General features: G+C 55.7%; 2 protein-coding genes across 6 annotated transcripts in view; one reads left to right on the forward strand and one right to left on the reverse strand.

Moving 5' to 3' along the window:
* Nucleotides 1-17,333, reverse strand: INSRR (insulin receptor related receptor). Of its 4 annotated transcripts, XM_028502991.2 has the most exons (22): nucleotides 16,761-17,330; nucleotides 12,759-13,310; nucleotides 10,901-11,204; nucleotides 10,665-10,807; nucleotides 10,313-10,457; nucleotides 9,262-9,476; nucleotides 8,904-9,030; nucleotides 7,341-7,579; nucleotides 6,529-6,696; nucleotides 6,240-6,435; nucleotides 6,022-6,063; nucleotides 5,725-5,945; nucleotides 4,522-4,658; nucleotides 4,275-4,437; nucleotides 3,973-4,078; nucleotides 3,271-3,323; nucleotides 2,858-3,087; nucleotides 2,296-2,406; nucleotides 2,004-2,163; nucleotides 1,579-1,708; nucleotides 1,328-1,462; nucleotides 5-1,097 (listed from the first exon to the last, which is right to left on the reverse strand). In XM_028502991.2, the coding sequence occupies exons 1-22, from the start codon at nucleotides 16,843-16,845 to the stop codon at nucleotides 854-856; spliced, it is 3,906 nt and encodes a 1,301-aa protein (XP_028358792.1). In that variant the 5' UTR covers nucleotides 16,846-17,330; the 3' UTR covers nucleotides 5-853. The 4 variants fall into 4 exon arrangements, with proteins under 4 accessions (XP_035870996.1, XP_035870993.1, XP_035870994.1 ...); XM_036015103.1 differs by having other exon boundaries at nucleotides 1-1,097; nucleotides 1,390-1,462; nucleotides 1,986-2,163; nucleotides 2,858-3,323; nucleotides 16,761-17,333; XM_036015100.1 differs by having other exon boundaries at nucleotides 3-1,097; nucleotides 1,986-2,163; nucleotides 2,858-3,323; nucleotides 16,761-17,331.
* Nucleotides 16,365-23,796, forward strand: part of NTRK1 (neurotrophic receptor tyrosine kinase 1) — a 21,188-nt gene continuing 13,756 nt past the window's right edge. Inside the window, exons 1-3 of one of the 2 annotated variants that reach the window (XM_036015104.1) lie at nucleotides 16,365-16,618; nucleotides 22,323-22,397; nucleotides 22,662-22,733. In XM_036015104.1, coding sequence (XP_035870997.1) covers nucleotides 16,593-16,618; nucleotides 22,323-22,397; nucleotides 22,662-22,733 — 173 coding nt within the window. In that variant the 5' untranslated portion in view covers nucleotides 16,365-16,592. Of the gene's footprint in view, nucleotides 16,619-19,008; nucleotides 19,295-22,322; nucleotides 22,398-22,661; nucleotides 22,734-23,796 lie in introns of those variants that run through there. The other variant, XM_028502993.2, reaches the window with a different exon arrangement.

Below are 23,796 nucleotides of genomic sequence, written 5' to 3' on the forward strand. Positions count from 1 at the left end.
CCTCTCACATGTCCCCAGTTGGGCGCCTGGCCCTTAACCCACGCATGTGCCCTGACTGAGAATCAAACTGGTGACCTTTTGGTTCACATGTTGACACTCAACCCACTAAGCCACACCAGCCAGAGTGAAACCAGCCTTTTAAAGCCTTAAAAATCCAAGGGTATGAGGAGATTGAGGGGATGAGAGTGGGAGGGGTGAGGTGATTCACTCCAAGAGATACTCTGGGGGAAGAGGAGGGAGGAGCACCAAACTTGGAAATCCCTGGGATGGCAAAGGAGAGGAGGAAGTGAGGACAAGCCTACAGAGCCAGGCTGGGAACCTGCTCACTGAGGGCCATGGGTGCTCCCATTCCACCTGGCTTCTGAGGCAGAAGGTAGGAGGTGACACGCAGTGGTGAGGACAGTCACATGGACACCCATTCACAGCAGCCCAGACACGGACAGAGAAGGTTCCAGTCCTGTTCTGGTTGCTTATCTGGTTTCAAGTGTGTTGATGGCCCCAGGGGTCCACAAGAGACCTGGGTGCTGAGGGACGGGTTCTGCAGACACTACCTCTGGATACATAGGCCGTCTGTTCTTAGTCTGAGCAGGGGCTCTTTGAGGGCCGGAACGTCTAGTCCACGGCCTAACCACCACTCCCACTGGAACCTTGTTTACTTTCTCAAGGAGAACTGAGGCTCCTGAGAAAATCTTATAGTGAGTCTGCTCTCCCCCCAATCTTCCCTGCCACTGCTCTGCCTCGCTCATGGCCACCCCATGCTTAAGGGGTATGAAAGTCTGCACATCTCACAGTTGCAAAGGTCCCTTCTTCTCTGCCCCTAGAAGGCCAATCAGCGAGGGAATGGGGTGCCCCCTCAGTGCCCTGGACCCCCATTTTGGGGGCTGCAGCCTGAGGAAGCCCCTTCTGGGGTTGGTGGGGAGTTGGGCTCTGCATCAGTGGGCAGGGGGGAAGCCTGGGTGCCCTGGCACTCTGGGCTGTAATAGAAGGAAAGGAGGCGGAAGGAAGGCCGCAGCTCCTCCCGTACGCTGTCCAGGATGTGGGTGAAGGTCGGTCGCAAGCGCGGGTTCTGCTGCCAACAGCGGCTCATCAGCTCCTGCCTGGTAGGGTAGAAGGACAGGGTCAGAGGAGTCCACACCCCCTGCATCTTATACTCAGAGCATCGGTCAGCATAAACAGGAGGACACAGGGGAATAAATGGGCATTGTAGTGGGAATTTAGAACTGGGATCAGTGGAAGTAAAAGTGTCAGAGGCGGTGAACCAGATCCCGGGCAGGGGATAGGTGTGGGCAGGGTAGGGATGCGGAAGGGGCAGACTGTGGTGACTCACAGCTGAAGGGGACAGCTCTCTAGCTCCTCCAGGACCCCACCATCCATGACAAACTTGAGCACCTGCTCATTGGATAGACCCTGGTAGGGTTGTTCAGCCAGGGTCACGATCTCCCAGAGCACCACGCCAAAGGACCTGGAGGACACGTAGGAGGGCCTAAGCCCAGTATCCTTCATAAGGGAGTGCACCCAGGCGTCACCCCAGATCCCACCTCCACATCCCCTGAGCCCTCTGCTCCAGCCAAGCCCCACCAGACATCCGAGTGGGTGGTAAAGATTCCATCTTTGAGGGACTCGGGGGCCATCCAGCGCACAGGCAGCAGCCCCTTCCCGCCCTTGCGGTAATAGTCTGTCTCATACACGTCTCGAGTCATCCCAAAGTCTGGAAAGTAAGGCGGGCAAGGTGTGAGGCAGCAGAGCCTCCACAAGCTCCTGCCCCAGGAATGCCTCTCCCAACCTTCTCGACCTCCAGATTCGCCAAGAATCCTGGAATGTGAGGGCTCTAAGTACATCAGAGACTTTCCCATTAAACCCCTCTGTACTCAGATAGGGAGACTGAAATTCAGGGTGGGGGGCTATCAGGGAGAGCTATGGGCCACACCTAGGTCCCTGGATGCCTAGCTTTGGGGGAATCACTCTATTCTTCAGGTTGCCTCCACCTGCCTGGCCCCCCATACCCCCAATCTTGACGGTGAAGTCCTGGGACACCATACAGTTTCGGGCTGCCAGGTCTCGATGCACAAACTTGTTGGCGGCAAGGTAGGCCATGCCATCTGCAATCTCACCGGCCATCTGGATCATATCTCCCAGTCCTGGCCTTGGGAGCCCAGGGTTGTTCTAGAGCCAAGAGAGGGGACTGGTGATGAAGGAACCTAGGGGCGGGACTCCTCACCAAGGATTAACCCCACAACTATGCCCGAGTCTTCTCTGACTCCCCAGCCCATGGCTCAGAATCTTCCCGGTTCTCACCTCTGCCTCTGGCCGCAAAGATCGAAGATGGCTCTTGAGGTCCCCACGAGTCATTAACTCCATGATGACCAGAGTTGGCTGGCCCTGAGACACCACACCCAGGAGACGTACCTGGGAGGGACAAAGAGCCTACTTGCAGGTCCACCTCGCTCTCCTTGACCCACCTGGCCAAAATCTTGATCTGCTGTGACCACACTCTGACCTAGACACCAACCCTGACTCTAACACCAACCATCAGCGTTAACTCTAATCCTGACCTAACAATGACCCTGACCTTAACCTATGACCTTAATCACAGCTGATTATCATCCTAGTCTTTATGGTTGGCCCAGTTCTGACCTTGATCCCAATCACGATCCAATAATGACCCGGACACTCAATATTGACCCCCAACCATGACCGATCTCAGCTCTAGCCATGATTCTACTATGGCCCTACCATGACCCTGGTTTGACTCTAACCCCAACCATGACCTTTACTCTACCTAGAGCCCTGACCTCATCCCCCACCCTATTCCTCTTACCTAATTATGACCTTGACAATGCCACTGACCCTCCCTTACCACATGGTGACACTTGAATGCCTTCATGACAGAGGCTTCCTTGAGGAACTCAATGCGTTCTCGTGGGCTGGCCAGTTCATTCACTGTCTTCAGGGCCACAGGCGTGGTCTCCTCTCCAGCCTCAAGTCCTTGTGCCAGCCCTTCATATACCATCCCGAAGGAGCCCTGGCCCAGTTCCCGGATTATGGAGATCTGCTCCCGAGGCACCTCCCACTCGTCAGGGATATACACTGAGAGGAGGTGGGGATCACAGAGCAAGGATACCACTGTTTGCCACTCCTCCACCCACTTCTCTCCTCCTCTGAATGGCTCAGGTTCCAAGGCTGCCTGCTCCGAAAAGGTGTCCTGCAATTTACCTCTCCTCCCCTCCTGTCTCTTTTCCACACCACCTGTCCACCCACCCCCAGACCTACTGTCAGAGGCACTGAAGTACTCCGGATTCACAGAGGCATAGAGAGTGCTGCTTCTGCAATGAGAGGTGAGAGGGTCAGGCTGGAAGTGTCCTCAGGTAGGAAGGAGCAACACCAGAGGAAAAGGAAGAGGGATAGTGCAAGGAAGAGGGCAGTTAAACACCCCCGGCCCTGATCAGCATGCCCCTTGGGGAGCCCTGAGCACTCTCCAGGCTGGTCTTGGTCTTAGTCCTGGGACCTGGGATCTGACAGGCTGTGAATAGAGAGGAAAGGACTAGAGGGGCTCCTGCCCCCTCAGCTAGACCTTAGAACCTGGCTAATCAAAGTCCCGCCCCCATTTCCCTCTTGTATTCAGCCTCAGGGGAGATCTGATATCCTGAGGTCTCCTGCCTCTCCCTCTGCTATGGTAGGGCCAGCTTCACTAGTTCTCAGTCTGAGTGTGGTGATGTGGTGACCCAGACGGTGGGGTTCCCCAGGATGTGGGACAGACTTTCATTGTGAAAACCAGGAAGTGCCAGGCAAACTGGGATGAGCTGGCCACTCTAACTGGAAGGTGTATCTTTCTCCATGCCGGCCTCAGGGGTGAGTTACTGCTTCTAAGGAAGTCCTTTCTGCCATCTCATTTACCACCTTCTGACTGCATTGACTTTATGTTAAGGGCTCAGGGAGAGAAGGAGGCTGGGAACCAATGAGACTTGTCCTCACCTCTTCCTGCTGTAGAAGAAACCAAGGGCAGCCAGAATGATGAGCAGCATGACCCCCACAGGGGTGACAGTGAGAAGGACGTGCAGCCCCCCAGAGTCTTCCTCCTCTGGTGGTCAGTCAGAGGACAAGAACAGAGGGCAGCAAGGGGAAGGTCAAAGATGGAGAAGTGAGAGGGTAGAGGACACTTCTCTTTCTAAATGGAAGACTAGGATGGGGCAAGGTGGATGGAGGGGGTCTGTGGTTTTCACAGGGGGAGATGTGTCTGGGGACCTGGGTGGGTCTGGGACAGAGGCTGTGTATACCTGAGCCAGGGATGTAAAAAGCGACACTTTCTGTCCAAGAGCCATTGCCAGCCAGCGAGGTTGCCCGAACTCTGGCAGAATAGTTTCCGGGGGGCAGCAGGGCCAGGTGGACACCCCCAAACTTGGCATATCGCAGGCGAGACACACACAGCACTGTGGCCTCCTGAGGACAACACAGAACAGGTGGCTGGAAAAAGGACAGAGGCATAAACTGGGGCTGGGCTAGGGGGTCTTCTGGAGTACCTACCTCTCCCAAGCGGCGGTACTTGATTTCATACTTGAGGATAAGTCCATTGGGGTCAGATGGCTCAAGCCAGCGCAGGAGGACACTGCTCTTGCTAGCTGCCTCCCAGGCCACCTTCCCTGGGATACTATCAGCCTCTCCTGTGGGGGAGGGCATCAGACAGCCCAGCCACAAGTACAGTCATGAGCCATTTGGCGATGTTTCTGTCAATAATGGGCTGCCTATATGATAGTGGTCCCATAGGATTATAACAGAGCTGGAAAATTCCTATCGCCTAGTGGCTTCATACTTGTCCTAACATCATAGCACAATGCATTACTCACATGTTTGTGGGGATATTGGTATAAACAAACCTACTGTGCTGCCTGTGTATTAAAGTACAGCACAGCCCCGGCTAGTGTGGCTCAGTGGATTGAGAGCCAGCCTGTGAACCAAAAGGTCACTGGTTCGATTCCCAATCAGGGCACATGCCTGGGTTGCAGGTCAAGTCCCCAGTAGGGGGTGCGTGAGAGGAAACACACATTGATGTTTCTCTCCCTCTCTTTCTACCTCCCTTCCCCTCTCTCTAAAAATAAATAAATAAATCTTTTTTTAAAAGCATAGCACATACAATTATGTACAGTACACAATCTTGATAGTAATAAACGGTTACTGGTGTATGTATTTATTTAAATATACTTTCTGTAGTTTATTTTAGAGTGTACTCTTTCTATTTATAAAAAAAAGTTTGCTGTGAAATAGTATGTGGTGTTATGGCAGCAGCTTCATGCATCTTGACTGTTAACTGTGTTTAATCTCGTGTTGTTTGTTCAGTGATGCTGTACAGGTTTGTAGCACAGGAACAATGGGCTCTATGCCCTATAGCTTATGTGTGTGGTAGGCTACACCATGTAGGCTTGTGTGAGTGTATTCTACGTTGTTCACACAACAATGGAGTGGTCTAAGCACACATGTCTCAGAACAAATGCCCGTTATTAATCAGTGAATGACTGTATTTCTTCTCACCGTCAAATCAAACCCAAGGGGGCTAAACAGGAAGGTTCGAAGACACTCTAGGATTATGGGGACTGGGAGGGGCGAGGAAAGCGAGGCCATGGGGTTAGCTGTAGACCAGACTCGCTAGTTGGAGCATTAATTGGATAGAGTGCTTGGGGTCGGTGGTGGGTGGTGGGGTCGGCGGTGGTGGGTGTGGGGTGGGTTACTTACTGTGGGGCATAGTGCGTGCAAAGACGAAGGTGGCAGCGCTGCAACCCACTGTGTGCGCCGCATGGTTGCAGGCATGGATGTCGATCCGGTATTCCGTGAAGTGGCGCAAGCCACTCAACACAGTTCGCTCCCGGGGTACTTTGTCCTCTTGGATCTCGAAACCTGAGTTGTTTCCCACGAACCGGAGGGTCCCTGCGGCTCGCCGGTGCCTCCCAGAATCCCTAGGGAGGGTGCGAGTCAGAGTCAAGCCCTCCCACCCCAGCCACACCCCTCAGGCTTGGCCCCGCCCCCGCTCACCTTTGAGGGCTCTTATTGATGGACGTCACCTTCCAAGGGGATCTGGGGAGACCAGGGAGGGCCCTGTCACGCCCGCCCAGAACTGCCCCTCGGCAGTGGCGCTCCGCCTCCCTCCAAACCCACCCACAACTGGGCCCCGCCAACTAACAACCCTCTTAGCAAGACACGCCCCTTAAAGGCCCCGCCCATTAGGCCCTGGTGCCCAGGCCGCCTCGCACTTGGGGATAGTGATCGCGTTGTGCAGGAAGTTTTCAAACTTCTTTTGGAACGAGGCCTCTTGCGCCTCCAGCGGTGGCAAGACCTGCCCCTGAGGTGGATGCTGGCAAGGACAGCAGCCGGGCTCCATCTCCGCCTCTAGTTCTCCATCTTCGCTGTCGAAGCGTGGGTCGTTGTTGCTGGTGGGCAGCCGCAGGCCTGGCGCGTCGGCAGGGAGGGAAGTAATTAGACTGGCAGCACCCTTAGCCTGGTACCCCAACCCCTCCTGCCCAAGCCTCATCCCCTGCGCACCGCGGTGGCAGTAGTCATTGAGGTAGAGGTCGCTGTCCTCTGCCAGACGCTGCCACAGCACTAGGTAGTAGGTGATGTTCCCATTGCGTTGGGTCGGTGGCTTCCAGCGCACCAGCAGGTGGGAGGAGGAATTGGACGTGGAAATGACATCTTGGGGAATGGTGGGTGCTGGAGGTGTGAGTAGGGTACAACTGAGAAGCTGCAGATCCCTTTTCAAATACGGTCTGGTCATGGGCCCCTCTCTGAGTCCAGCCCCACTTGTCCCAAGCAATAGGTGATTCTCAATCTCCTTTTCCTAGAGCTGAGCATTTTGTCCTTCCCTTGTCCTCCAAAGGCCCTTGATTTGCCTCAGTTATTCCCCCTGCACTTTCCCACCCACAGTCTCCCTGGGATCTAGGTGAATGACCCTTCTCTCTCTTTCTTTCTTTCTTTCTTTCTTTCTTTCTTTCTTTCTTTCTTTCTTTCTTTCTTTCTTTCATTTAAGAGAGAGAGAGAGGAAGGTAGGGCAAGAGAGAGAGAGAGAGTCATTGATTTGTTGTTTCACTTATTTATGCATTCTTGGCCAATTCTTGTATGTGCCCTGACCAGGGATTGAACCCACAACCTTGGTGTATTGGAATAGTGCTCTAACTAACTCAGCTGAGCTACCTGGCCAGGGCCTGCCCCATATTCTTTCTACGATCCAAGCATCTGTCCCCCCAGCCTCTATGGGTCAGGTGTTCAGTGATCCAGCATCTCTATTTCTGGTGTCTGGGTTCCCCCATTCTCACCAGGACCCAGACATCTAGCTCCTGCTCCCTCCGAAGGCCTACCTGCAGGAAGGGTTTGGAGGTAGATGATGGGGCTCTGGGCTCCTTGGTGGGGGCTTTCCTCAGCAGTAGTCAGTGTGATGGCCCGCACAAACACTGCATACTGTGTCCAGGGCTTGAGGGGTGCTAGGGTCACCCCTGGCTCCTGGTTTCGGCTCAGGGGGAGCTCCACATCTAGCAGGTTCCAGCTCTGGGTCCCACAGGCATCTGGACCTATGTGCTCCGTGGCATTCTGAAATGGGCTGAATACCCCACCCCAGGTTTCTAGGAGCGCCTCCTCTCTGAATCACCCCAAGAGTGTCATTGTCATCCTTCCAGTATGCATGAGGGCATCCAGAAGCAGATGTGGGTCCACCCTTTGGGGTAGGTGCCTTGTGGCATGACACTCACTGAATGGGTCTGCTCAGAGCTGGACCTGAGGCAGGATTCACAGTATATGTCTCTGGGGGGCATGGCCACGCCCACACTGCAAGGCAGTGGTGGTAGGGAGCTTCCTGAAGGAACTCTGTGATACTCTGCTCTTTGAGTCCAGAGGCAGCTGTATGCAGTTGTGCAGATTGTGAGCTGCACAAGCCAGGGGTGCCACTGACATTGCAGTCCATGTTAGTGCTCCTCAAAGTATGGTTCGGGGACCAGAAAGTTTAGTATTACCTGGGAGCTTGTTAGAAATGCAGATTCACGGGCCTTACCCAGGGCTAACTGAATCTGAATCTGTGGGGGTGGAGCCCAGGAAACTGTATTTAACAAACTCTGCAGCTCCCCATGCTGGAGACCTTCACCTACTACTGAGGCCTAGGAGAACCCTGGCCACCTGAGCAGGCCTGTGACCACTGACTTCCCTGCCTTCCCCCCAGGCCGGGAGGGAAGTGCTAGTGAGCAACCAAGACCTCTCAATTTTAGTTCACAGGAAATGCTTCCAAGCCAGGTGGCTCCTGTCCTCTCTCTGCCTTAGGAGGGGATTTCTCCTCACAGCCTGCCCTCTCAGCCTGCCAGCCCAAATCAGTCTCCCTCCTCTAAGGATTTCTACTTTTGATTCCTAGCCATGCTTTCGGAGAAGTCCTTCCTCTGGTCAAGCACTATGCCTACTGCTTCTTCGGTCAGTTTGCTCTCCAGGTCAAAGAGCAGCTTGTCTCTGGCTGTCCCTGCTTCCTTCCTTCGTCAGGCTTTAATGAAGTGCTAGTCAAGCTGCATGTAACGCTGGCGGAATTAGTGGGTACTCCCCAGACCGTTGCTGGGGCAGGAGTATGCGGTCAGTACAGATATTAGCAAAGTGAATTGAAGTTTAATTATCCAAGCCTTCCCAGCGGGGCGCTTCTCCCAGGCTCTCAGATGTCCTGACTGACCTCTCTGTTTCACTGGATGAGATTGAGCCACAGAGAGATGAAGGTGAGAGGCGAGAGCCAGACGTGGGCCCTACAGGGAGTGCGACTTGGGGATCCTGACTTTCTGACTGTCCAAAGCCCCGCGCTGGCCTGCGGTCACTTGCCTTGGGTCGTGGCTACCTCGCTCGGCCTGCCCCGCCCCCGTTTGGGCCCAGCCCGGCTCGGGCTCTGAAGGGGTACTCACGACTCCTTGTAGTACACAATGAAACTGAGTAGGTCTCGGGCCTCCAGCGGCTCGTAGCGCTCCCAGCGCAGTAAGATGCGGTTGGCCTCGGTCACATTGGACACGAAACGCAGAGTGCGAGTCTGACCTGGGCGGGGCGAGAGGCGAACACCTACTCTCAGCCGCGCTGCGCTGTGCATCCGCCAGAGCCGCCTGCTTCCAAGCCCGACTTCGACCTCGCCGCATTCCACCCCCAATGAAGCCTCTGAAGAGAAGTTATCACACTGGCCCCTCCAAGAGGCCCCTTCCACCTGGCTGCGTGTCTGTTTGTCTCTCGGGGTCCTGTGCTCCCCCCACAGGGCTGGGCTTGGGGCCTCACAGGCGGCGCGGTCTCCGTTGGTGCGGGGGTTGATTTCCGCCTTGTTCTGCCGTCCGCGAGTGCCGGTCACCTGCTCCAAGTGGTAAATGTGTTCCAAGCAGAGGCGTGGGTTGAAGGCGAAGTAGATCTTGCCCACGGGAATCCTGAGCCCCACAGCCACCCAGGACCCCAGCTGCTGTAGGTTCTGGTTGTCCAGCACGTACAGAGTGTAGTTCCTGCGGGCCGGAGGAGACCTTGTTTCCAACGGGAGATGGGGGCAGGAGGGGAGGAAGTGCCTTATGGGCCCCTCTTGGAAAGGCTGTGTTGGGGGCCTAGGGGAAGAGGGGTGCTCAGCCACCCACTCTCAGCAGGAGGTGTTCGTGCACACCCAGTCTGTGTCACTGACCAGGAGTCACCCACACTCCCTGTCTTTTCCTCATCTGTGAAATGGGGTCAACAGTTTCTCTGTCTCCCTCCTCCCGTAATGTTACATTGACTGAGCACCTGCTATGCATCAGGCTAAGGAGTGGCACTCAGTGTGGGGTGATGCCTCTCCAGCTGGAGAGTGGGCAACGCCGGGGGTACATGGCAACATGCCAGGAAACATGAGAAACCACTTGGCTGGATGGTAATTTAAAACATTCTCTTTATTTGGAAAAATCCTGGCTACATTAAGGATAGGCCTTTACTGGTAGGTGGTAGGAATGGGTTTCAAACCCAAGCAGTCTTTTTCTGCAGCTGAGGGGATCAGACAACAATTACACCCAACCCATGGAGAGTTATATGTAACTACACTTATATAGTATACGCTGTGTTCCGGGCATCATTTTAAGAGCTTTATACCTAACAACTTAAGTAATTGTCATAACAGTCCTAAGAAATCAGCAGTGTTCATATTAACCCCATTTAACAGATGAGAAAATTGAGGACCAGATTAAGTAACCTACCCAAAGTCGCACAGCTAATGAGTAGCAGAGCTGGCTCCAGAGCCCATGCTCTTCACTATTTTGGGAGTTTAGGGGAGAAGATGTGATACAGGGAGCTGGTCAGAGGCCTGTTTCTGACCCCTTACCCATCCACCATGGAGTCTCCCCGGATTAGTTTGAGGTTCTTGAAAAAGCTCAGGGACACGAGGGCAAAGGAGTGCTTGATTTTGAGGAAGCCAGTGATGGTCTCTACCAGCCCCAGGCTGTGCTGTAGCTCTTGCTCCAGGTTGTCTGGGGAGGGCGGAAGACAGGGGTGGAGCAAGGGCAGGAGGGTGGTGGGTGTACAGGGCAGGGTCCTAAATGGGGTCCCAGATAGAAGGTCCTCAGGCTGGAACCCAGGGTAATAGGAAGTGGTGCTTTAGCTGGGCCACTGGAAGGGGAGTGACAGGGAGGAAGGGTATGGCCAGGAGGAGGGGTGGCCCGGGGGAAGGTACTAACAGCCCTGGCGAAGATTGAGGATGAGGCTCCCCTCCACGTGGGTGCAGCCCACCAGATCTTGTGCCACCTGGATGGAGTCGATAGTCTTGGTGCCAACTTTGCACTTTTTGGGGCACAGCCCCTCACACTTGTGGCAGAATATGCTGGTAGGGGCAAGCAGAGAGTGTGGCATGAGCCCTGGACCAGTGTGGGCCTTCTCACTACTCAAGGGTGCTCCCCACCGGCCCTACACTCACCTACTGCCATTACGGGTGAAGCCCGGGGGACACTGGGCCAGGCAACTGCCCTGGTGGATGCCAAAGGTAGAGACATGGCTGGGCACAGAGTGCAGGCTGGCACAGAGCTCAGCAGTGACACAGCGCCAGGACTCATGCTGGTAGGTGCCTGGAGGGCAGGCCTGGTGGCAGGCGCCCTGGAAGTAGAAGTGGCGGCAGGCGACACAGGCTCGGGGGTCATCTGGTTGGCTGCAGCCCCCCAAGCATTCTTTGTGGCAGCACTCCCCACCAGTTGTACAGGCCAGGCCATGGGGACACGGGCACACTGTGGGCAGAGTGCTGTGTGAGGCAGTATCCAGGCCTCCCTGGTCCTGGCCCTACCTGCTCCTTCTGTGGTGACACTAGCCTGAACCCAAATCCACCAATTCAAGCAACACTGGCTGCGGACTCCACCTCAGACAGGGGCTCTTGAGGACATGGGCCATGGCCCCTTTTGGGGGTCCCAACTTCCTGCAGTGTCCAGGCAAGGGTGTCAGAACTCAGGACAGAGCAGTGACCTTGTCCATCAGGACTGCTGCTCCCCCTCCTTCTGCCCTGTCTAGGCCTGGTGCCCAGATCATTGTTGGGCTGGTGCCAGGGTGAACCAGCCAGCTTCCCCTGAGCAGCTAGGCCCAGCGCAAGGTGGGTCTGGGAGTGTGTGGAAGGAGGGGCCACCATCAGTCATCTCACCCATGCCCCTGTCCATAACTCCTTTCTCTTCAGCTCTCTACCCTGGGCAGGAGGCAGCCCCAAGCAGCAGTGGGTGGGTTTGGGGCTGGGAAACCAATGGCCTGGGAACTCTGCACAGTGGCAGCTGGCTGTCTGTGGGAGCGTGCATGTGGTGGGGGTCAGCCAGGGCATGTTGACACTGTACACGAGAGAGGACGTGCAGCAGCTGTGTTTACAGCCAACAGGGAGGCACCAGGGAGGTAAGGCCGAGAGGATACAGTAGGGATCTGGTTACCCTTCTGCCCTGATGCTGAGGAGTGAGGGCAGCTGACCTCTAGGAGCTGTGTGGAAAGAGCCTTAGTTTGGGGGCCCCAGATCAGCTCCCACACTCTGAAAGATCTTCCCTCCCTAGAACTTTCAATTCCTTCTCCTCCCACCATTCCCTCCTTACCCCACTCCTCCTTCCTTTGGTTTCCTCTCATGCACCCTACTTCCCAAAGCAGATCCCACCTCACAGATTTGTCCTTTCCTGTCCTGTCCTTTATGTGTCGCCTCTACTTTTCTTCTTCCACCCAGCTCTCAACCTCTCCATGACGGTACTGTCAGCCTACCATGGGCCACCTGTGCTGTGTGGTCATTTTGATCAGGAACAGGACTGCTCTCACAGCCTAGCCACTGCTCTAATGCTTTATAGAAGAGCTCGTTCCTCACAACAACCCTATTCCCTATTTACATGTAAGGAAACTGAGGCACAGAGAGGTCAAAATAACATAGCCAGTAAGTGGTAGAGCTGAGATTCAAACCTGGGCCACCTGACTTTGTACTTTGCCACTGCCCCATAGCGCTTCTTGAACGGCCGTTGGGTATCTGTTCATGCCTCCCCTTCCTCCCGTGCCAACCTTGTACCTGTCCTTTACTTTCTCCATTGCTACCTGACGCCATCTTGTGCCTGTATCTTGATTACCTTATGCTACATCACTTATTTGACTTTTCCAAGCCTTAATTTCCTTATCTGCAAAACAATAGTACTTGCCTTATAGGATGACTGAGAATTTAAAAAAAACACACACAACAACAGTGGCTGTAAAGTAGTGACCCACACCATCTTGTGGCCACCCATCTGACCCGGCCTTCCCTGTGCCCCCCAGTTATGTTCTGTGCCAGTACTCACCCCTCTGGCAGTGGCTGGAGGTCCAGCATCTGTACTCTGTACGCCCACTGAAGGTGGTCCTGGCACAGGGCTCGCCAGTGGCGCCCAGCACACCAGGACACACGTCAGCACACTCCTCGCCCAGCTTGTTGCCCACAATGTGGTTGGCGCCAGGTGAAGGCTGCAGCAGGCCCCAGTCAATGGTGGAGAGGTGGCAGAGCTCCTGGTTCTTTTCCACGCGCACGGCCCCGCGCAGCACGGCCCCCAGTGCTGGCAGCCCCACGTCGCGCAGGTGTGGCATCTCAAAGATGACGAGCGCGTAGCCCAGGAAGAGGTGGGCACCGCGTATGACTGCTAAGTTGGGGAAGAGGTCACGCAGGCTCTCCAGACCATAGACACGGAACAGCAGCAGGTACTCGGTGACCTGAGTGAGGCGTGGGAAGCTGAGGCCACGGAAGTCCTCGCCGGTGGCCGTGAACATGAGCAGGATCTGCAGGTGGCCTTCCACCACACTGCAGTTCTCCAGTCGCCGCAGCTCTGCCACCTCTGAGCGGATATCCAGGCTGGGGCACACTGTGGGCACAAGTGGCCAGCAGTGGTCAGCGCAGTGTGGGCCAAGCACTTCATCCCACTGCAGCAGCTCTGGGGGGGGGGACCACACTGGGAGTGGGACGTGGAGTGGGCACCAGGCCCTGCTGCAGGTGTGGGGTGCCCTCCTCTCAGAGCCTCAGAGGCCTCGTTGGCAGCTTGAGGGGGCTCTGCCAGATGAGCAGCTGAGCCCCCTAAACCCACTTCCCCTTTTCCATTGGTTGCCACTTTATTTTCGCAGTCAGACTCCAGATCTAAAGCCATTCTGACTCTTTTCCTTCTCTCATGCCCACAGCTTGTGGGCTCTGTCTTTAAAATGCATCCAGAATCCAATCACTGGTCACCACCTTCACTGATTTCACTATCATCTTCTGGATTTACAGTTACAGCCTCCCAAATGGTAATTTCACTTCCACCCTGTCCCCTCTTTGGTCTTTTCTCCACTCTATAGCCAGAGCCATCTTCTCAAAACACAAGTTGGATCACATTCCTCCACTGCTCGAAACATCCCAATGGTCCCCATCTCACTGATCAAAAGCCAAGGTCATTAACACAGCCTATCAGGCCTCTGCTGCTTCTCTGCCGTTATCCCCTTTCTTTTTCTTCTCCAGCCACATTGACCTCAAACGAGCTAGCCAAGTTTCTGTTTGGGGGTATTTGCACTTTCTGGTGCCTTGGGCTAGAAACTCCTCCCTCTAAGTAGCTTCTTGACCCTCTTTAAGTCTTTGCTCAAATGTCACCTCAATGATACCTCTGACCATTCTATTTAAAATTGTGACAATCCCTGTCCCTTTCCTACTTTATTTCTTCCTATAATTCTTAACACTGGCTAATATATAATTTATTCATTTTGTTTATGTTAAGCTCCAGAAGGTAGAGATCTCTGTATAATCTTTGCTGTATCCTTGGTACCTAGTATAGTGCCTGGCACAAAACTGGTACTTAATAAATATTTGATGAGTGAATGAATGAATTCTGTGACTGCGAATCAGTAGTTTGAGCTTCGTACACTCCACTTCTCTCCCAGACATAAGGAAGCTAAATACTTGGTCTCTGCATTTGTTTACTTTTGAAGGGATATTCCATGGCTCCTGATTGCCAAAAGTTCAAGTTTAAATTCCTCGGCCTGATATTCAGATGTTGATAAACTGATCCCCACTAATATCTACAGCCTCAGAAGGTTCCTCACCCTGTTGATACCATCAGCTCTTGTCCTGCAAGCTCAGCTCAAGCCCCCCACCCTTCTCTGACCCTCTGACCCGGAGATAATCACTTCCCCTTCCGGCTCAGCAGCACTTAGTCCAGCACCCATACCAGAACAGGTGGGGCACTCCCTCAACATTGCTGCCTATATCTCTATCACCCCCTCCAAGGAGGAAATCTTCTGAGGGCAGGGCCCTTGTTAGTCGGCTCTGCATCCTCCCATGGTACCCTGTTCAGGGCTGGAACCACTGGGCACTCATGGGCCATGGGTCGAATTGATGGACATCTAGATCCTTAGTCTACTCCTTGGGGATCCTGATATGTCCAGCTTCTCCAGGGCATCAGCCCCACTTCCCGCTCTCTCTCCGAGGCACCTAGGACCACTCCTCTAAGTGGGCTGCCTGGTCCCTGCACTCACTTGCTCCCAAGCATATTTTCCATGGCTCCCCATTCAGGAAGATTCAAATCTGAATTCTTCCACTTGCCATTCATGTCCTGCTAACCTCTCCAGCCTCTACTCTCTCCCTTCCTGCATAAGCCCTTGGGGGCATCACATGTGTCACAGACCCAGGCCCATCCCCTGATGGTTTACAGTGAGGTGGGCAGGCAAGGCTGGCTCCATGGAACTTACTTCACACTTCCTGTTGTCATTAATGGTTCCCGTGCTTGACTCTGCCCAGCAACTCTGTGTGAGTGTGTGTCTGAGCACATGCAGGTACACACACACAAAAGAGAGGAGAATGAGAAAACACTTCTAGCCCCTCCAGGCCAAGGCCAATCAAACACTTTGAAGCAGATGGGAGGTTCTGTCAGGCGCCCAACGCCACTTCCCATCATGCCTTCTGCCTCTCTAGGGCTCCCCTGATGGGAGTCATTTGGAAAAATAAATCTCCGACCTTTACAGATTAACCCCTGCCTGCTTCCCCTTAGGACATGGCCCTGTGCAGAGCTGCACTGGGAATGGGACATCTGGGTCCCCTGACCAAACACCAACCCCTCCATCCCCCCAGGGACGTGCTCCTGTCCTGACAACCGTGATTCTGGCTGGCATCTTCTGTGCCTAGTCCTGGCACAGCAGTGGAGGAGGGGAAGTGGTGCAGGGGAGGGGCTGTGCCTTGAAGCCAGTGTCTCTGTGACTAGCACTCTTCAGGGACCCCCTACCCCAACCCATTTGCATCATTCTTGTCTCTATAGGAAGGGAAGACTCTGCCCTGCCCCAGGGAGCCCTCAGTCTGAGGACCTCAGACAAGCACCAAGCACTGGATTCCAGAGCCCCTCAGTCTGAAAGGGGAGGGTGGGTTTGGGGAAAGGAACATCTCCTAATCCTTCCCCTTTTGAATCCTCCACCCTCAGCTTTTTTCCTCTCTGTCGAAGTCCCCAGCATCCCAATGAGGGCCACTTAGTCTATATGGCCCCACCCACCCTCAAACCCTACACTTGAGGACTGTGTAGCCTGGGGCACTAATAAAAAAGCAGTATCACCACCACCGCTGCCCCCACCACCCTGGCCGAGTGGCTCAGTTTGTTGGAGCATTATCCCTGTACACCAAAAATGTTGTGAGTTTGATTCCCGGTCAGGGCACATACTAGGTTGTGGGTTCAGTTGGTTGGGGCATGTATGGGAGACAACCAATTGATGTTTCTCTCTTGCTCTCTCCCTCTCTCTCTCAAATCAATAAACATATCCTTGGGTAAGGAGTTTTTAAGAAAACAGCCCCCACCCCAGCAAATGGGCCCTAAGATGGGCAGCATGGGCAGGGCCCTGGAGGCAGGACCCCAGGACCCCAATCTAGCTCTACCTCTCAGTTTCCTGAGCCTTTGCTTCCTGTCTGCCCAGTGAGTTCAGTCACATAACTGTGCCTAGTTCTCAGCTACCCATTCCTTTCCTGCCCGTTTCCCATTTGGATGCCCTGGAAACGCTTTCTGAGACTCTCCTCCCTCACTCTGGTTCTCATTCAGGCTCTACTGGGATCAAGGTTTCACAAAGCAGGATGGAGGGCATCTATTCATTTCTTGTTTCACAGTCCTTCTCACCTCCCAGGAAACTGAGGGGAAAACACCCTCATGCAGGGAATGAACTGCTTTTCCTGGTGGGAAGTCCTTCTGTGAGCTAACCCCCATCTTCACAATGCAGTAGCTAAATAGATGTGTTCTGGCTGGAAACTCAGTTGTTTGGCCTTCCAGCCGGCTGGGAGGGAGATGGGGCTCCAGGAGACAGTACCAGGGACTCACCCTCTAGTGTGTCCAGGCCAAATCCTGAGGACAGGAGGATCACAAGCAGACATGCCACCCATGGCCACAGTCTGGGCACTGCCATTGCCCCAGTCCTTACTCTTCTGCAGATGGACAGGCCCTAAGGGACACAGACACAGGCTTGGGAGGGGAGGGGAGGGGCTGAGACCAAGTCTTAAGGAGTCCCACACAGAAATGGCAGGAGACAGAACAAAGGAATGACATGCAGCCACGGACACAGTGACAGGCAGCTAGAGACAGAGACTCGGCATGAAGCCAGAGACAGAGAGATGAGGACAGAGGTGCAGGCAGACAGGGAGACCCCCCATGAGGAGAAGGTTCTACGGGGTGCAGAGCAAAAGAGGTCCAAGAGGCCAGCCAGCCCCAAGGTCGAGAGAAACCCGGAGAGCTTGCCGTGCCACGGAGAGTATCGGGAGTCCCGGGGCACGGAGAGTCTTTCTGGATCTCCAGGGGCGCTTTACGCTCCCAAGCGCCCGCCGGCCCCTCTGGCTGTCTTGTCTCCCACGGCGCACACTGGGGCTCCCGCCCTCCCCGCCTCCAGTCCAAACGGATTGGTTTGCTGGGACCTCTCGGTTCTCTCCGCCCTTCCCGCCAAGCCAAAATATTTAGCCTGACAACTGAGAGGGGACAGGTCTGTTGGGGAAATAAGGCCAACGTACAGGGGGGTAGTAGGCCAGGAACTGAGCTCCCTTGGCCCCGCCCTGCGGACTCTCCTCTCGCGGGCCGCACAGCCGGAGGAACGCCGCGAGCAGCCCAGCTGCTCCCCTGGGTTCTGCCGCCGTGCACTGACATCTGCGGGGTAACTTCTGGCAGCCAAGACCTGGCAGGGAGAGCTTGTTGAAACCTGGAGGGAATGAGCTTTGCGTTTCTTGAATATTTAAGCCCTTGGTCTGTCCGAGGCCCTCGGCCTCCCCGGAGGCCTCCACATTCGCTTTGGGGTGCGAGGCTTCGTCTCAGCCAGGTCCCTCGGTTGTGACTAAGAAGTCGGTGGAGAGGGCAATCACCCTGTGGGGCCCCGCCTCTGTCCTTGCCTTCCTGAATTCAGGCTGCTGGGTTGGCCTGGTCTGTCTGTCCCTGCCTCGGGGAATGGGGGTGGAGGGTAGGGGAGTAGGGGCGGCAGCTGTTTGTGCTGGGGCCCTGGGGGATAAGAGAGCCGCGCCGCTCTCTCCTGGAGCCCTTGTCTGCGCCCCGACCCCAGTTTGTCCTCCAGGACCCCTCTTCCTCCTCCTCTCCCTGCTTGAGACGAAGGGGCTCTTGCAGCCACGAAGGCCCACGAGGTGTCGGGGGCTGGGACGTCCCCTGTGGCGCCCTAGGTGCTGGAGATCCCGGGGCTTTCCGGTGTGCGGCCTCGTAGGACTAACCGGTACCCAACTCCACCCGCCGGCCGCTCCTGCGTCCAAAGAGCTAAGAGAAGATCTATTAATTTCTCGGTGCAGAAATCGATGCTCTTGTCAGGGAGGCGATCGATGCCCGCCCAACTTGGACCTACCCGGCTGGGTGGCCAACGCTGGCTGGCCTTGGGTCGAGGGCTGATGCTGGGGTCCGGAGGCGCAGCCCAGTGGGCACTACAGGCCGCGTCCCCACCCACCCGACCCTGGCGGAGCTCACACCTTTGCGAGCGGGCTTCTTGCGCCACCCTGTGGTCACTGATGGACGTTGGCATCTCGGCGCTTCTCCCACTTTTCGGGCGACACTTTCTCTTTTCTCTGACTTGATTTTTCCTCCTCTTAGGTCCTGCGTTTGGTCTTTTTTGGGTCCCTTCCCTTTTCTTCCTGAAGTTTAGAGAGCATTTCACCTAATTTACCCCAAGTGACATTGCACACTCCCACAAGCACGTGAGCCGTGAGGAATGAGATCTGAGGCCGGAGACTGGCTAGAATGACTGGACGGCAATCTCTCTCAGGCTCAGTCACACCCCCTCCCCACTAAATGCAGCTGCTTTAGGCTGGGACAAAATAATGTATCAACTTCCCAGTTCTCCCACCCCCGGAGACACCTCTGAGGCGTTCCGAGGTCTCTCCTTCGCGTATGCCGGAGCTGGAGGGATCTTGGGGGAGAAAGCTGGTGCGGGGGGGGGGGGGGGAGTCCGAAATGGGTGGGGGCCGAGTTAGGGGTTTAGGAGGGCTGGAGGAGGGATGGGAACCGATGGGCCTGGGTGGGGCGGGGCGGGGGCCTCTGGCTCCGCCCTTTCCTGGCCACTGGGTCTTTAACACCGCCCAGCGCACGTGTCTGGGGAGGCCCGGCGGCGCTGCAGGAGCGCACAGACGGCGGCCCGGCTCGGGCTTGGCGGGCGCCGCGGTGATGCTGCGAGGCGGACAGCGCGGGCAGCTCCGCGGGCACCGCCGGGCTATGTCCCCGGGCCGCCTGCTGGCCTGGCTGATGCTGGCATCTGCGGGCGCCGCACCCTGCCCCGAAGTCTGCTGCCACCACGGCCCTTCGGGGCTGCGCTGCACCCGGGCTGGGGCGCTGGATAGACTCCGTCACTTGCCTGGTGCCGAGAACCTGACCGAGCTGTGAGTGTCCGGCGGGTGAGGGGGCGCGGGGCAAGCGAGCATATCCGAGCCCCGAGGGTGCGGACTCACTGAGGTCAGGAGGGCAGGCACGGAGGGAGGCTGTGCTCCTTTCCTTCGCTGCTGCCATCGCACTGGCAGCCACCGCGGTTACTGCCTGGATTTACCTGGCGCTCCGTGCGGCTGGGGTGTTGGCTTTGGGGAGAGCAGCGGGGACTCTCCGGGGACCAGGTCTGAGAGAACCCAGCCGTCTCCAAGCAGCTCTCTGGAGCTCAGGAGAACCCCTCAGTTTGGGCACCCTTACTGCCCTATCCTCTTTCCACGCGAAACAACCACCTACCGTCTTCCTTGTCCTGACCAGGCAACCCCATCTCTTCCCCCTGGAATTGAGAATTGAGCCGCAAAAGTGGGAAGCGGTGAGGAGTCATAGCTTAATGGTTGCGCTTTCTTCTCCCCATTTCCACCACCTCTTGTCCGCAGGACTCCCTGATATGGATGTAGGAGATCGACACCCCTCCACCCCGCTTTCTGGCTTCTGTCTTCCCACACCCTTCTCCCTTTCCACCCTCGTCTTCCTACTTGGGGCAGGAAATCAGGGCCCTTGCTGAGACATTCTCCTCCCTTCAGGGTCCAAAACTGGGTGGAACCTCCAGCATTCTGCAGTACTCCGACATTCTGAAGTAATCAGTTATGAAATGCTTGAGTATTTTTCAGCAGCTGGTGAAACCTATGGGGGTATTCTGTAATAATTGGCTTAGAGATACTCAAGCATCATGTGGTGATGGCTGGAAAATACTCGAGTATTCTATGCAGCTTACCAGGGCCAGCAAGACTTCTAGAAGAGATGAGGACCTGCTAGAAAATCCTTCTCCCATGGCTTGGGGCTTAGAGGGTGGGCAAGAAACCCTGGTCTCATGCAGTGATGGACAGGCTGGAAGGTGTCTGAGGCAGGGGCCATCACTGCCTGGAAGTTATTTGAGCAGCCTGCGATAATTGGCACTGAGTTACTTGGGTATCTCATGGTAATTAACGGGAAGGTACGCAATCTCTCTAAGGGCCCTGGGGAGACCATGATGAGGAGAGATGGCCTTGTCTTGGTCGGGGCCTAGGTCTCTGCATAATGGGAGGAGGCATGAAATCCAGGCTGCCACCCCCAGTCCATTCTACTCATCACCCTGGGCCTTCAAAGTAGGGCCCAGGCTCCCGAATATTTCCTATCAGAGCTCTCATTTCTCAGTTTCCTTCCGAGCCCCAAGTGGTTTCAGCCTGGGGGTGGGGGATCTTTGACAGGCTGGGAATTGGTACTAGGAGGACTGCAGAGTGGTGAGCTGAGATGTCTCTCTGGGTGGGGCGGCAGCCTGACCCCCTGCCTCCGCTTGCGTGGTCCCCTCCTCCTCTCTCACTGGCAGGACTAAAGAGGAGATAATGGACTCGAATAGACAGATTGATTGTGAACCCAAACGAATGAGGCAGCTTTGAGCATGATGCCTGACAGCTTGCGCATGCCAGGCCCCTGCTCCCAACCCCCCCCCCCCCCCCCCGGGTCCGTGCAGCTGTAAGCGTTCTGGGCAGGGACCCACTCTCCCTCAGAGTCACTGGAGGTTATTTCCTAGGCCCCAGGGGACTGTCCTGCTGTCCTGCTGTGGCCAGGGTTGGAAAGGGAAGAGGAAGAGAGGGTCACTCAGGCTGGTCCTGGTTCCCACAAATTAGGGGAAGTAAGAGGGGAGAGTTCTGAGGCAGGCAGTGAGTCAGGAGCCCCTGTGTGTGGGGTGGGGGGAGTGTGTACATTGATGTGCACCTGCAGAGCAGCTGAGTTCTCCGGAACTCTCTGGCGTGCCAGACCCAGAAGCTGGGCAGTGCCCAGGGCGCCAGCAATTCCCCGCCTCTGCATGCCTGCTCTTCTTTCTTTCTCATCTCCCCGTCCTGCTTCCTTATCTATCTGCCTCTCTGTCTCCCTTTCCTTATCTGACTTACTCTGTGCCTGTTTCTCCCTCTCTGCCAGTCTCTTCTTGTCAGTTTCTCTTCTTCAGTGTCTCTTGTTCATTCTTTCTCTGTTTGTTTTTCTGCCACCCTCCACACTGAGCCTTCCCATCGCTCACAGTGTACGTCAGCCAGCCCACGCCTCTTCACCCCCCCAATTCTGACCCATCCTCTTACTGCTCCTCTCCTCCCTCCTGGGCCCCTCCTGAGGCAGGGAGGGGTTCAAGGTGTCACTGACTAACAGCCTCCATGCCTCTGCCTGCTCTGCTGAAGGGTAGTTGAGAAGGAGTAGGGATTGTTGCTTGAATGTGGGAAAAGGACCAGTGGCTTGAAGGGGTAGAGAGGGCGGTGCGTGTGTGTGTACAGCAGCATGGGTGAGCAGTGTGTTTGGCCACACACATTGGCATGACCATGAGGCATCCTCTGCGTTAGGTGGGCAGTGGCAGGTAGGAGCCTAGACCCCTCATGGAAGCAGGGGTTTCAGTACAGCCCCCATTGCTGAGCATGTGCAGGAGAGGCCCTGCATATAAAAGCAGAACACCAAGCCGAGAATGGACTTGTGTGGGTTTATGAATGTGAGTATACACTCACACTCTCACACAGGTGTATGTGTGTGTGCACAAGGGATATATGTATATGTGTGTCCAGTGTAAGGGTGTGATCCTGCATGTGTTCACATCTCTGTGGTCAGGCATACACATGTGTGACTGTGTGTGGAGATGAGTCTTTGTGCATATATGTATGCCTCTGTGTGTGTGTGCATGCCTAAGTGTGTGTGTACAGGAGAGATGGATGGGAGACAGTGAACATGTTATGGCGTGAGGATGCATGCATACATGTTCATGTGTGACTTGTGTGAGAAAGTGTGTTCCTGTGCATGTGTGAATGCAGTTGTGGGTACACGTCTGCACATGCATGTGTAAACAGGCCTGTGCATATGAGTTTGAAGGCATGCATGTGTGCATGTGTGATTGTGAGAGAGGCAGGTGGTGGGTATGGGAACTTGAATGTGGGCCTGGCCCCCTGTGACACCCATCCCCTCTCCCCACAGCTACATCGAGAATGAGCAGCATCTACAGCGTCTGGAGCTCAGCCACCTGAAGGGCCTGGGGGAGCTGAGAAACCTGTGAGGAGGCTGGGACCGTGTGGGTGTGGGGCTCAGTACAGAGCCTGTGGGACCAGAGGGTCAGGATGAGCTCAAGGATTTTAGGGGCGTGGGAGGACCTGACAGGCTGAGGCCTGAGGGGCTGGAGGAGGTCAGAAAGCACGGGGTCCTGGGTAGCTGAGGAAGCTACAAGGGGTGTGGGGAGCAGTCCGGGGCTCAGCAAGGGGACTAGGGGCTGGCATGGTAGCTAAGGCCCCAGGCTGACCCCGCTGCACCCCTCCCCAGGACCATCGTGAAGAGTGGCCTCCGATTCGTGGCGCCAGATGCCTTCCACTTCACCCCTCGGCTCCGTCGCCTGTGAGTGACCCGGGTTGTGCAGAGGGGGTGGGAGGCCCCCCAGACTAGGGTGACTGATGGGCTTGGCCTTCCCCAGGGACCTGTTCTGAGCAAAGCTCTAGCCTGGGGCTTCTTTTCATCTGCTCAGGGGTGGCAGTGCTCTCAGATCCCACCCTGACAGCTAGAAGGTCCTTCTTGCTGTCTCACTTCCACACCTTAAGCTACAGGAATATTGCCCAGAGTTGCCTACCCCAGTTTTCTCCCAGGGTTCAGATACACTTGAACTGGGAAGCAAGGGCAGAAGCAGGATCCGGGGGCCTGGCTGGGGCTCCATCTCCCCTGGGAGCTGGGGTATCAGATCTGCCACTCATCACCCTCCCCATTCCCGGGAGCCACAGCTCAGGACAGGGAGGGGAGGAGAATTAGTCAGGAGAGACTGCTGAAGGTGAGGCCCTTGGTGTGCCTGGCTGCCCATTTCTTAGCCTTCTGAGGGCCAGGAGTTCAGCAACTTCTCCCCACTGTGGGCGGGTGGGGAGACGGAAAGGTGGGGCCTGTCATTCACATGGCCGTTGGGCTACTCTGAACTCCTGTGTGTCCAGTGGTTCCGCAAGAGCGACAACAAATAAGGTGATGTCACATCACCAACTAGTGATGGGGGTTAACCCCCAGTAGGGGCTTCCATTAGCTATGTGTGCCTCACAGTACGCATGTTAGTGCATCTGCACAATTAACCTGCTGAGAGAGAGCATCATCCCTGCTTCATAAGGGAGGATCCTGAGATTCAGGGAGGTTAAGTTTCTGGGCTGAGGTCACACAGCTGTAAGTGGCAGGACAGACTCGCACTCAGCTCTGTGTGTGCTCAAGTGGGCAGTCTCTTCGATCCCTGTGCGGTGGTGCCTCCCTAACCCAGTGCCCCCAAACTGTAGGACAACAAGGCAAGGAGGGGGGTCAGGGCAGGCCCCTTGGAGGCAGCAGGTCCCGGGGGCTGGTCGGCGCAGGGCGCTGAGTGCTGGTGCGCTGAGTGCTGGTGCTCCTGAACCAGCTTCCCGTGGGACCTGGAGCTGGCCCTCCCCAGCTCACTCTT

This window comes from Phyllostomus discolor, chromosome 14, assembly GCF_004126475.2.
Source record: "Phyllostomus discolor isolate MPI-MPIP mPhyDis1 chromosome 14, mPhyDis1.pri.v3, whole genome shotgun sequence".
Taxonomy (NCBI): domain Eukaryota; kingdom Metazoa; phylum Chordata; class Mammalia; order Chiroptera; family Phyllostomidae; genus Phyllostomus; species Phyllostomus discolor.